At 44.6% G+C, this 12,225-nt stretch overlaps 2 protein-coding genes across 2 annotated transcripts in view; one reads left to right on the top strand and one right to left on the bottom strand.

Annotated features, from left to right (window-relative positions):
• LOC126458278 (rab3 GTPase-activating protein catalytic subunit) overlaps nucleotides 1–12,225 on the bottom strand; it is a 474,850-nt gene that overhangs the window by 348,056 nt on the left and 114,569 nt on the right. The window lies entirely within an intron of this gene.
• LOC126458280 (leucine-rich repeat and fibronectin type III domain-containing protein 1) overlaps nucleotides 1–12,225 on the top strand; it is a 307,017-nt gene that overhangs the window by 265,631 nt on the left and 29,161 nt on the right. Inside the window, exons 4-6 of the mRNA XM_050095211.1 lie at nucleotides 2,293–2,471; nucleotides 4,900–5,218; nucleotides 8,588–8,916. Of these exons, the coding sequence (XP_049951168.1) occupies nucleotides 2,293–2,471; nucleotides 4,900–5,218; nucleotides 8,588–8,916 (827 nt within the window). The remainder of the gene's footprint in view (nucleotides 1–2,292; nucleotides 2,472–4,899; nucleotides 5,219–8,587; nucleotides 8,917–12,225) is intronic.

Below are 12,225 nucleotides of genomic sequence, written 5' to 3'. Positions count from 1 at the left end.
CCTTTTACCTTAACGAGTCTTCAGTGGGGTCTAGAATGACAGACTTTCGTTCTGATATGTGACGTGTAGAGAATAAAACAGTTCGCGTCTCGTTTGTTACGTAAATTAGTGATCACTTACATATCTTCTCGTTTTTAGCTGGCATCTGCGTTTCCTCTCATCTGGTCACATGCTGGAGGTCGCACTGTAACTTCACTTGTGAAACATAACCACGTTTTCATGTTCCCCTTACGTTTCGTAAGTCAAATTAGCACACAAGAAGAAACATAGATGCCAACCAAAAACGCGAATATCTGTAAAAAACGAGATGTGAACTGTTTTGTAATCCACACGACACATATCAAAAACAAAACTGCATCATTCTAGGTCGCACTAAAAATGGAAATAAGCGTACGGCATTGTAGGCCGGGAGTCCCCCATTCGAGGAAGTTCGGCCGCCGAGGGCTAGTACTTATTGCATTCGACGCCACATTGGGCGACTTACGCGTCGGAGATGGGGATGAAATGATGATGAGGACAACACAACACCCAGTCCCTGAGCGGAGAAAATCTCCTGCCCCAGCCGGGAATCGATCTCGGGCCCCTTGGCGTGGCATTCCGCCGCGCTGACCACTCAGCTAATGGGGGCGGACTAGGTCCCACTGAAGATGCCTTAAAGCAAAAGGTCAGACGTGTCTTGGAGAAATAAAATACATTACAGCAAGAAAAGGTGGTGTCTATTTACAAAACACATAGAGCTCGCCATGTTTTGGACACCCCACAAGGTGAATACCGGGCTAGTCCCCACGTCCCGCCTCAGTTACACGGCTCGCAGACATTTGAAAAACGTTCGCACTATTTCATGGCTTACACTACACGCAGACGGTTGGGGTACATTAATCCTGTCCCTGTGGGTTCGGGGTGGCGACAGGAAGGGCATCCGGCCATTCTCTGACACTAACACCGCCAAATCCATAGTAACAAGGCCGACCCTGCGTTGACGTGGGACAAAGGCCCAAACAAAATGATGATAAAGCTCGCCATGTTTTTCATGGAACGTCAAGTGCCGACGCAAAGCGTCGCCTTGTTTCCCGTTACAAAAATAATGAACATTTGAATGATTCTTGTATTGCAATGATGGAGAATGAGTCACTTTCAGGATATGTACACATGTTTAGCTTTAACATTAATGAAAACATTTTAAAAGTCCTACTCATCACAGTTAAAATCCCTTTTTTCTTGTTTTATATCAGATTAAAAGTTGCTTTGTTACCTATCAGACATTTTGGGTTATTGGGCAGATGATCAAAAGTTTTTGTTGTTGCATACTGAACTCCTTTTGGAGCCACTGAAAGCTTTAATAAGGGGTAATGAAGATCATTTTTAGATTTCCGTACTTAAGCTGGTAAAACAGAACCCTTATAGGATCACTTTGTTGTCTGTCAGTCCGACAGTTAAGACTCCTTTTTCTCAAAAAATGGATACATACATAAATTTAAATTTCTGTCAGGCACAAAGGTCTACAGTCCCTTGGCGGTGTAAAAAAATTGAGTTCCTATGTCAATGCAATCAAGATATAACCATGTATGACACTTATTTTCATACTCACAAACTCACCAAAAAACTACAGGTTAACCATCTATATACATGTCGAGCCTAGTGGACTACTGCTATAGTGTGTGCCTGGAAACAGAGAGGCCGTAGGTCGATTCTCGGTCGGAACACGGAATTTTGAGTCGTTTCAATCTAGCGTTCACCTCAACGATATGAAGAGTCCCCAGAAACAACACATGGTTCAGGTTCGACATTAAACTGTAGGTCCCCTTTCTGCACTTAGGGACGCGCAAGTAGCCGAAACGGCGTCCAGCACCAAGCCACTGACTCACATGATATTATTATTGTTTGTATTCACAAACTGGACATGGGACGGTAGTAAGGATGGAACCGTGCCACAGGCTATGCAGTCTCCAGCGCTATCACCTACGCTAGGAAATGGCTCTGAGCACTATGGGACTTAACATCTATGGGTCATCAGTCCCCTAGAACTTAGAACTACTTAAACCTAACTAACCTAAGGACATCACACAACACCCAGCCATCACGAGGCAGAGAAAATCCCTGACCCCGCCGGGAATCGAACCCGGGAACCCGGGCGTGGGAAGCGAGAACGCTTCCGCACGACCACGAGATGCGGGCACCTACGCTAGGAGAGCAAGTGACACTAGTTTTATCTGAAAGATTTTCCTAGATGAGCCAGTTGTCTGTCCTGCTCCACTACGCCACACGCCTGTAGGGGATGTTTTCGTTTCGCAGGCGGCGTGCTGTCGACGCTGGACTCGCTGGCGGCGCTCAACCTGGAGCGGAACCTGATCCAGCAGGTGGCGCCAGACGCCTTCGCCGGCGTCAACGACACGCTCACCTCTCTCAGCCTGCTCAACAACCTGCTCACCGACTTCCCCGCAGCCGCCATCAGCACTCTGGGCGAACTCAGGGTAGGCAGCCACGGAACTACCGATACGCCTGGTCCATCAGCCAGTCTGCAAAATTACCAAGTTTTGTTTCTGGTGTCTAGCTTGCTCTTCGACGCTGTATAAGTATCACGGCATCTGATTATGGCCTTACTGCAGTTATGCACATCGTGGGGCAAGTAAATCATGACGCCCTCCCCGATCTCCAGCTCACCACAACGTGGCTCATAGCTCCTCGTTTATAACTTTGAGCTCTTCACTGGAGATCGAAGATATGAATAAAGGTTGTGTCACTCTGTCTGCACCTATAACTTACTACATTCCTTGAGAGCTCTGTTTTGTCGTGAATAAAGAACTGTTACTCTACATCTAGGCACTGTCTTTAGCCCTCCCAAAGCTCGTCGAAGTGCTTCTTTACTGTTTTCATTTGTTTCTTCATGTAATTTATACTTGACCTCCCATCTTCGTCAACTGTTGAAACCTACCTCAGAGAGACTGTCGAATGATTATTTGATGCTAGTTAGTTCCGAAAGTGTAGTTCCTAAGAAGCATTATATAGTTACAAAGTCCATACCACGACACCCTTAAACTGAAAGAGATGCTGTACTGATTTTTTGTACGACTCTGAATGGAATTACTGAAAGTATAACAAAATTGTAGGATTTTTTTTTTCAGGACTCAATTCCACAGTTCTTTCAGACCCTTTCTTAATCACGAGAATTATGTTTGTCGGAACATTAAAAACGTCAACAAACCTAACCCCAGATTACTACACTCTCGTAAAATTTACGATTGTGGTAGGGTATAAAACAGGGCATTGATTTGGTATGTAACATAGCATGGTAATTAATTAATGCATAACCTATAAATTATGACTTCCACTGAACACAATGAGGAGTAGTTAACTTTATAATGGTTTAGTAGCAATGTGAAATTCCACCTTTAGTGTTCTAAAGCGAAAATGCACAGATGGCATCGTATCATCTCAGTTCATTGTGCTTAGTGGTTTCCCCGTCGCGAAGAGAGTTCAGCTATAACTCGTATTTCCATTTCGTGTCTTCAATAATTACCTTTATGTTTCTCGATTCATTCTCCCACTGTTATCGTCGTAGTTTGTACACTTGATTTTTGGATGTGATATACAGCATAAGCGTACTTGCCAACCAATGGAAGAACCTGAGGTACACTATGTGATCAAACGTATCTAGATACCTCTATGAAATGCGGAAAAGACCACTAACTTTAGGAGAAACAGGCCTGTTAGCGTAAAAGGAGGGGAGGGAGGCGTATTGTGTTGACAGTAGAGGAGCAGAATCAGCAGTCAGCCACGAAAGCTGAGTGGCTTCGAACGTGGACTAGTGATTCGATGTCACCTGAGCAACAAATCCAGCATGGTCATTTCAGATCTTCCCAAACTGCCCAAGTGGACTGTTGGTGATGAGACTATGAAGTGAAAACACAGCTAAACCAATGGATAGGAACCGGCAAGCATTGCGGAAGGTGGTTGTAACAAATTGCGCGAAAGCAGCGTAAGTAATGAGTCGTGAGTTGCAAAGTGCTGCCAGCAGTCCAGTTAGCACAATGAATGTGCACAGAGCGGTAAAAAGAACGCGTTACAGTGGCAGCTCCTCATAATCTACACACATTTCTTCACTCACTGCTAAGTGTCACTTCAAGTGCTGTATAGGCTGACGCCAATGGACAGTGGGTCGCTGGAAATGAGTGATTTGAAGTGATGAACCACCTTATACCGTGGGGCAAGTCAGAGGAAGGGATTGGGTTTGGCGAATGCCAACAGTGAAGTACAGAGGTGGTGATGTTACGGTATGCAGGTGTTTTTCGTGGTTACTGTGAGGCACCCTTATTTGCGCATAGGACAAAGCGAAATGTGATAGGATGTGAACACTTTTTACAGTAGAAGAACAGTTTGGTGACGATGATTTTCTATAGTAATATGAAAAATGCCCCCCGTCTTAAATCAGCACCTATGACGCAAAAGTGTGCGGACAGGAATAAGAGTATTCCTGAAATTGGCTGGTCTGCCCAGAGTCCTGACCTGAACCAAATCAATTAAAACGTCGACTTCGCTGCAGACCACAGTGTCCAACATTACCACCTTCTGTGTTTTCCACTCTTGAGGAAGAAAGGGCTGACACTCCTTCACGGACATTCAGTAACCACACTGAAAGTGTCCTCAGCCGAGTTCAAGACACCATAAAGGCAAAAAGTGGACACATGCCATATTAATGCCCAGTGATTGGTGTCCAGATACTGGAGTTCTGCTTAGCTGTAGTCAGTTGTATGAGGTACTATTTGTGCGCCAGGGGGAGCATTTTCCTCAGGGTCCAGAGGCACTATACCAGTATGCCCCAGTCTAGTTTCGCCCCTGCATCTAATATCAAGCTATGACTGCGTTTTTTATTCGTTTGTTTATGAGATGGTGTCCCGGCAGGTGCTGGACCTGGGCTTCAACCTGGTGGCGGAGCTGCCGGCGGACGCGTTCAGCCGGACGCCGGCGCTGACGCTGCTGGCGCTGGACGGCAACCCGCTGCGGCAGGTGGCGGAGCGCGTGCTGGCGCCGCTGGCGGGCTCGCTGCGCGGGCTGTCTCTGGGCGGGCGCGCGCTGCGCTGCGACTGCCGCCTACGATGGCTGGCGCGGTGGCTGCGCTCCTCGGCGCAGCTGCAGCTCACCTCCCGCGAGCGCGACCCACAGTTCTGCGGCAGCCCGCACCGGCTGCGCAACCGCAGCTTCGTCAACATACGGCCCGAGGGTAGGTCTTCCACACACGATCTGCCAATGTGTGCCCAAACGTGGGGGTGGGGGTGGGTGAGGGTGGGGGTGAGGGTGGCGGTGGGGGTGAGGGTGGGGGTGAGGATGATGGTGAGGGGGGTGGGTGGGTAGGGGTGAGGGTGGGTGGGGGTGGGTTATGGTGAGGGTGGGTGATGGTGAGGGTGGGTGGGGGTAAGGGTGGGGGTGGGGGTGTGTGCCTTGCCATTCTGCAAGTTCTCAACCCACTCCAGCCCTGGCAACATGTCTCTCCCAGTTTAGGGATATACTGAACCTACCATACCTCTCAGCTGTTTTGCTCCATGGCTTTATCACTATGGCTTACATAAATCAATCCAAGAATACTCAAATTCTAGTTCTGTAGCAGACAAGCACTGACAGCATAACATTCCACATTTAAGAAAACAATGAATCTATAGATACCACTCATCTACTTTGCACTGACAACTCACTGAAATGGTGTGGATAAACTATTCTTCGAGATCTAAAATATGTAAAATACATCACATAACCAGCTTTCCGGAGGCACCTTTTCTAGTTCTGAGGCAATCACGTACTGTCTACATACCACTTCCAGTTTAGGAAAGTAGTGAACCAACCAATAGCGCTAGTCCGCTTTCATCTGCAAAAAAAAGGTGGCACACACAAACCTCTCGAAACCCAATATGTGCCCCATAAGCGCTTCTTGGGTATCCAGATTGTAGTTCTGAGGTAGTAAGTCACTGATAGCATATCACTCCAAATTTTCAAAAACACTGAACTTGCCGATACCACTTGTCTTCATTCAACCATCTCTTCAAAATGGCATGCACAAACCACTTGTCGAAATCTAATATGTACAAAACAAGCACCATAAGACAAATTATAGTTGTATATGAGCAGATGTCTTTGGCCTAAGGCAATTCATGTAACGTTTTATTGGGAATTGTACCACATCGTATTGTCCAACTAGCTTTTGACCCATGGCATCACCCATGTGCATGCATATCACGTATTTCACACACACACACACACACACACACACACACACACACACACACACACACACACACACACACACACACACACAGTCGACATGGTGTCTCAAACCTTTTGGATCAAATTGAAACAGGTGATGGCGAGTCAATAAGCATTAAAACCGGTGATCAGAAATTCAAATTTATTGTTATAAGCATACATAGTATACGCCACATAACAACATCGTAGCTCATAGTAACTGTTCAAACCAACGACTGGCTGTCCAACAGCACGTAAGTTCTGCCACATTCTTGCGAAGATCCTGGGTGTCTATCATACCCTGGAACAGGAAGCAGGTGATAAACAGATATAGTGTACACAACTCAGCTCATACCACGTGTGTCATGTGACGAGCGCTTGCACCACACTGGCGCATTAGCCTCTGATGCATGCACATCACTATCCCTGGTGTAAGTTGTGATGTGTCCAAGGTGAGGTGAGTTACTGTGTATGTAGCATGATGCGTAGTCAAATGTGGAATGTTACTCATCACGAGAGTTAGCAAACATGCACTTAATGTATGGTGCAGCACGATGTAGTGCCTTTAAACAGCAGGAATGCTCGGAGAACACATTCCTAGCAAGTGTCATCCTAACTAGTAGTAGTTTATCTCCATGGATACCAACTTACGAGAGGCAGGGTTGTTCATGCCACAGAGAGTTGGCCCAGGTTCCTGCAAAGACGTATCTGAACACCAGACTTTGACGAGATGGTGTTGGATCATGTGACCAACCACCCAGCAATAAGCACCTGTCAACAGGCTACAATATGGAGAGTACTGGTGGAACAGGTATTACACCCCTATCATAAAGAACATCTGTAACCACTGGGACCAGCGGATTTTGGGCCATGTGTTCACTTCTGTCAATGGATTATACACTCAGATCTGTAGTGCCAAACTTTGTACAGTTTGTGTTTTTCAAAGATGAGGCCTCATTCACCTGTAATGGTGTTCTCAACAGCTGCAATAGCCACATCTCGAGTGAAGACAATCACCATGTCATTGGAGATTGTACCTCGTGCTGTCCACGAAAGGATGTGGTTTCAAAATGGCAGTGCACTAGCCCATGTCAAGGTTTAAGTTTGCGAGCACCTGGAAAGAACACTTACCCTCATCATTGGTTTGGAAAGGGAGGTCCTGTCCCATACCAGTGCAATTGCCAGATCTCACACCTCTTGGATTTAAATCTCTGGGATTATGTCAAGATGTTGGTGTACAAAACCCTGTAGAAATGGATGAAAACCTGGTTGCTTGGGTCAGGCTGCCTGTCTCCTGGTACAACAGACACCAGGGATCTTTGAGAGCGTGCAGAAGGACGTTTTGCGGCATCGTCATGCATGCATTGACACTGGTGGTGATCACTTAAAACAATTACTACGAGCTATGTTGTTGAAATGTGGAGTGTGCTGTGTATGCCCATAACACAATAAATATGCATTTCTGACTATTGATTCCCCGTCTCAATATAATTAGGTGTGGACCCACTATCATTTGTTTCAATTTGATCCAAAAACGTTAAACACCCTTACACAATTCACATATATTTAATATATTTCACACATATTTTATCCATATGAGTAGCAAATTTGGCCCTGTAGTTTCATCTGTATCCTTAGAAAGCTTGTAATCCCTCCTGGGTAAAAAGTATACAAAAAGGTGTGGACAATGGTTTAACTTTTTAGCTGCAGAAGTGGAGCAAACACTTTTTACATTTGCAATATGGTAAGTATTTCATCTCATTTCTTCGCATTCATTCACACTCCTTTAAAAAAACTTTTATAGCACTGAACAATACAAATAAGAGACAGATAACACTTAGTACTTTTAAAGTATTCCAAGTGAACTAAAAGCAGCAAAGACATACCAACAGGTCGTTTTCGAACATTTTTACGTCACGCCTTCTCATTTGCACTCTCGTCCCATGGGGTATCTTACTCCCACAGTAGCTTTTTTTAATTTTCTTTTTACAAATATTGAGTATGTATACACGAAATTTGCTTGAAATTAAATTATACACCTACGTCAACCTTTCTCAGTCCCTTCCTCAGCCATAAATGTACTGGGTACCTTAGTCATTGTAAATTTTTCCAGCTTGAAAGTGATGTGTGTGCCAAGTTGTGTTACGGGGACAAGCTGAGACCGGAAATCATAATTTTATCGTGGACACGACACTAGGTATAGAAACACCCCTTCCCTCTTTTAAACATAGTAACTCTCTGTCAAGCAAAATGCTATGCAATAGTTAAGTACTAATCCAAAGACAAACGTTTGCAATAAACAACAGCTGCAGTTACCAACAGATTACAACGGGTCTCATTGCGTCATCACTTGCAGAGCTGACCTGCAGCGAGGACAACGAGTTGGAGGCGGAAGCGGTCGGCGAGGGGGAGGGGGAGGCGACGCCCGTGAAGTCCGGAGAACTGGACGCCGACGCTGGTGACGTCACCGAGTCGCCCCCGAGGCCGCCCGCCCCCACCACGACGACGACGACCACCACCACCACCATCAAACCGAGCTCGACCACCAAACCCAAGACTGTAGCCTCCACGAAGGCGTCAACCATCGCTGCCACAATTCGGCCCACGAGCACTTCCATAGCCACAACAACAACCACCAGCACCACCACCACCACTACCACCGCACCGCGCCCTACAACTACTACGGTAAGTAACGTGAAGCGTAGCAAATACGAGAGGACTCCACAAAGTAAGTTACACATTTCGTCAGACGCTAAGACACTGGGCAACAAGAGTGGCTTATTGTCAGAGAAGAGTACATGTTCTGGTTTTCCTGCAGGCGCATTTCTGCTGACAGGTGCATAACAGTGGCCGGCCGGAAGGGCCGAGCGTTTCTAGGCGCTTTAGTCTGGAACCGCGTGATCGCTACGGTCGCAGGTTCGAATCCTGCGTCGGGCATAGATGTGTGTGACGTCCTTAGGTTAGTTAGGTTTAAGTAGTTCTAAGTTCTAGGGGACTCATGACCTCAGATATTAAGTCTCATAGTGCAGATCCATTTTTTTGCATAACAGTGTGGAAGTGAAATCGCTTGGCAACTGCAAACATACTACAAAGTTCAAGTTCCGGGGTCTGTAGAATTCTTGTGGATAAAACGTCTAAACTGCACACAGATTCATCGCGATATCAGACGGAAAGAGGACCAAATGCAATATCGCGTCCAGCCGGAATGAAATGGGCCGACAGTTTGACCAAGGCAGCACAGACGTGGACGATGCTGATCGGGAAGGGAGGACGTCGATATAGACCACAGACGACAGATTCCAGGCAACTGGCGAACTGATCCGCAGCAGTCGGCGATTTCTGAACAGTCAGAAAGTTCATACAGCGCTTCTCGAATGGCTCTGTCGCCAAGGAGTGGATTTCTATAGTCAACTCACTGAACGATTGGTAGAAAGTTCCGACTGTCCACTACAGAGACTTGATGACTACGTTCAAAAATAGTGTCATGTATCTGAGTCACGATGATGTGTAGTGCAGTGTTCAATAAAAGTTACTCGGTCTGCCGTATTAAAGGGCAACTTACTTTTTGCGGTACCCCAACTCGGGATGCCTCCTCCTACACGGCACTTAGATAGGAAGAGATAAAAAACACCAAAAATACGTAATTCATATTACGTCTTGTTTCACAGTTTGTCAGAAATCATTTTCTTTTGATACAAATTTTATCTCGTTGCCCGTTACATGTTATATTGTCATGCTGAAGCTAATAAGGGAACATTTCGAAGTGTCAAATAAACTACGTTGATGAAACTTGGCGGTTGTGAAGGGGGGGAATAAGACTATACGTATTTCTTTGTTTGTGTCTAAATTCACTTATAATGGGTAAAACTGAGGCTGTTGCTAAGATATCGATATTTTTTCTAAATTGTATATATATGTATCGGCGACATTTTGTTGCCCGATATATTGATAAATCGATACCACAATGACCATATCGAGTGCCGATATTTTTATTTTATATTATATATTTTTCTGCAATTTTCAGTAAATACTTGAAACTGTTCCTTTGAAATTGTAGTAGAACTTAATTTTACTTCAATTGCGTGAAGGAGTCTTACTACTTTTGGAGCTTTCATCACGTCCAGTATTTCTCCTTGACTATGCGAAGCAAGTATAGGTGGCACAAAGAAGTCCGATTGCACTTGGGCCGGGGGAGGGGGGAGGGGGGGGGGGGTGGCGGCGTGAAAGGATTTCCGACATATCACACCAGTGGCGTTACACAACAATTTTAACGCAAATAGTGTGTTATTTCTTCACATCGGCATTCTTCAAAAACAGCTGGTAAAAATGATGAACGAAAATCTAAATGACAACATTCGTCTTTGCGGTTGGTGGAGACGTGTGACGGAAGTGCTGACGTGCTACCAACAGAAACTGCAACGTTTAACTTCACCAAGCAATTTTGACACTAAAACTGCTAGGCCGCTGGTGTTTGCAGAAATGGAAAAAAAAGGGAAGTCGACGTGAAGTGTTCCGGACAAATCCGATATGTGACGAAACCGACGGACCCATCGAACACCTTTTATTGTGCCACTTACCATAATTAGCAAAGTGGTTGACAAGTGGGATAAGCAGGCTCCTGGCTTGTTGATGTACAGAATATCTAATAATAAATCAATACTTAAATATACAGCTCTAAAACCAGCAGTATATTTACTATGTGCAGCCGATATTTTTATAGGCCGGTAAGTCGATACGTTTTCTTCCATATATCAATATACCGATATTGTCTTCAATGTATCAAATGACGATAGTGATATTCTTTTAAATATTGATATATCGGATTCCCGATATTTTAAGAATATCAAAGGTCCTAGGTAAAACACACCCCGAAAGGTAATTTGGCATATTCGGTTTGGAGGGAATATCTTCTAAACGATGAAATACAAAAAATATTTATCATAAAAAAGTTGATATGTAACTAGTGTTCTCTAAACTGTACAAACGAATTTCGTAATACTTTGGAAAGTTTGCAAAATATCCCACCACAATTAATAAATTTTGAAAATGCAAGCTTTTCTTGCAATTACAGAAGCTTTCAAGCTACATACATCCATATGTAATAAAGCTGGTGGCTGAAACACTACTTAGGAAAATAAACTATACACAAAGTCCTTCCAACATCGAAAGCTGTATACATCTCACGACTGTATATGTGTCGTCGAGTCCTTTGGGACCACTACATGAACAAATTCCTTGTCTTCAGATACGATGCTCTATACGGTTCTTTCATACTGACAGCCCTAAGAATCTAACAACACAGATTTTTGTACCCCTTTCAAATATCTTTTGACCTGGTCGGACATTCGTTTATAGATTTTGATGGCATCAAAATGACATTTGGGTCTTCAGAAAGAGGTTCTCGAATTCTCGGTCCAAACTCACAATTAGTTTCTTTTAAACTATTAAAAGGCGGGTCGTCACTGTGGAAAAAACCGTTTTGATCATCATACCCAAGGACAAGAAACCTGTTCATCTGGTGATCCCAAAGCACTCGACGGCACAAGCACAAGCGTGGTACGTATACAGCTTCCGACGTTGGGAGACCGTTGCGAGAATATTTCCAGATCTAGTTCTGTTGAATGATTATGATGTCAATCTCCACTTGAGAAACCATATAATTAAGCTGCAGCCACTAGTACATAATCAAATTCTTTTCGCCAGAGCTTATCAAAGTACTATCTCAGACATTTAGAAAGAAAATCGCATTGAGGAAGGGACAGCTCCTGACAGAATAAAGTCCATCTTGCTGCGACTTGTGCTGTCAAAGAAAACAGATTTTGAAGAATTCATTGTGGCACTGAAAGAATTACAGGAGCAGTTTTCTAAATGGTTTTAGGGCACTATTAATTTCATGATAGCATATATCTGCCTGTGCAAATGGGCCTGTTAGGTCTGCACTGTAATTTCTGTTGAAAAGACAAATTCCTTTACGTTCAAACTGTGCAGGCGGTA

This window comes from Schistocerca serialis, chromosome 2, assembly GCF_023864345.2.
Source record: "Schistocerca serialis cubense isolate TAMUIC-IGC-003099 chromosome 2, iqSchSeri2.2, whole genome shotgun sequence".
NCBI lineage: Eukaryota > Metazoa > Arthropoda > Insecta > Orthoptera > Acrididae > Schistocerca > Schistocerca serialis.
This window is presented reverse-complemented; position numbering and strand designations above follow the sequence as displayed.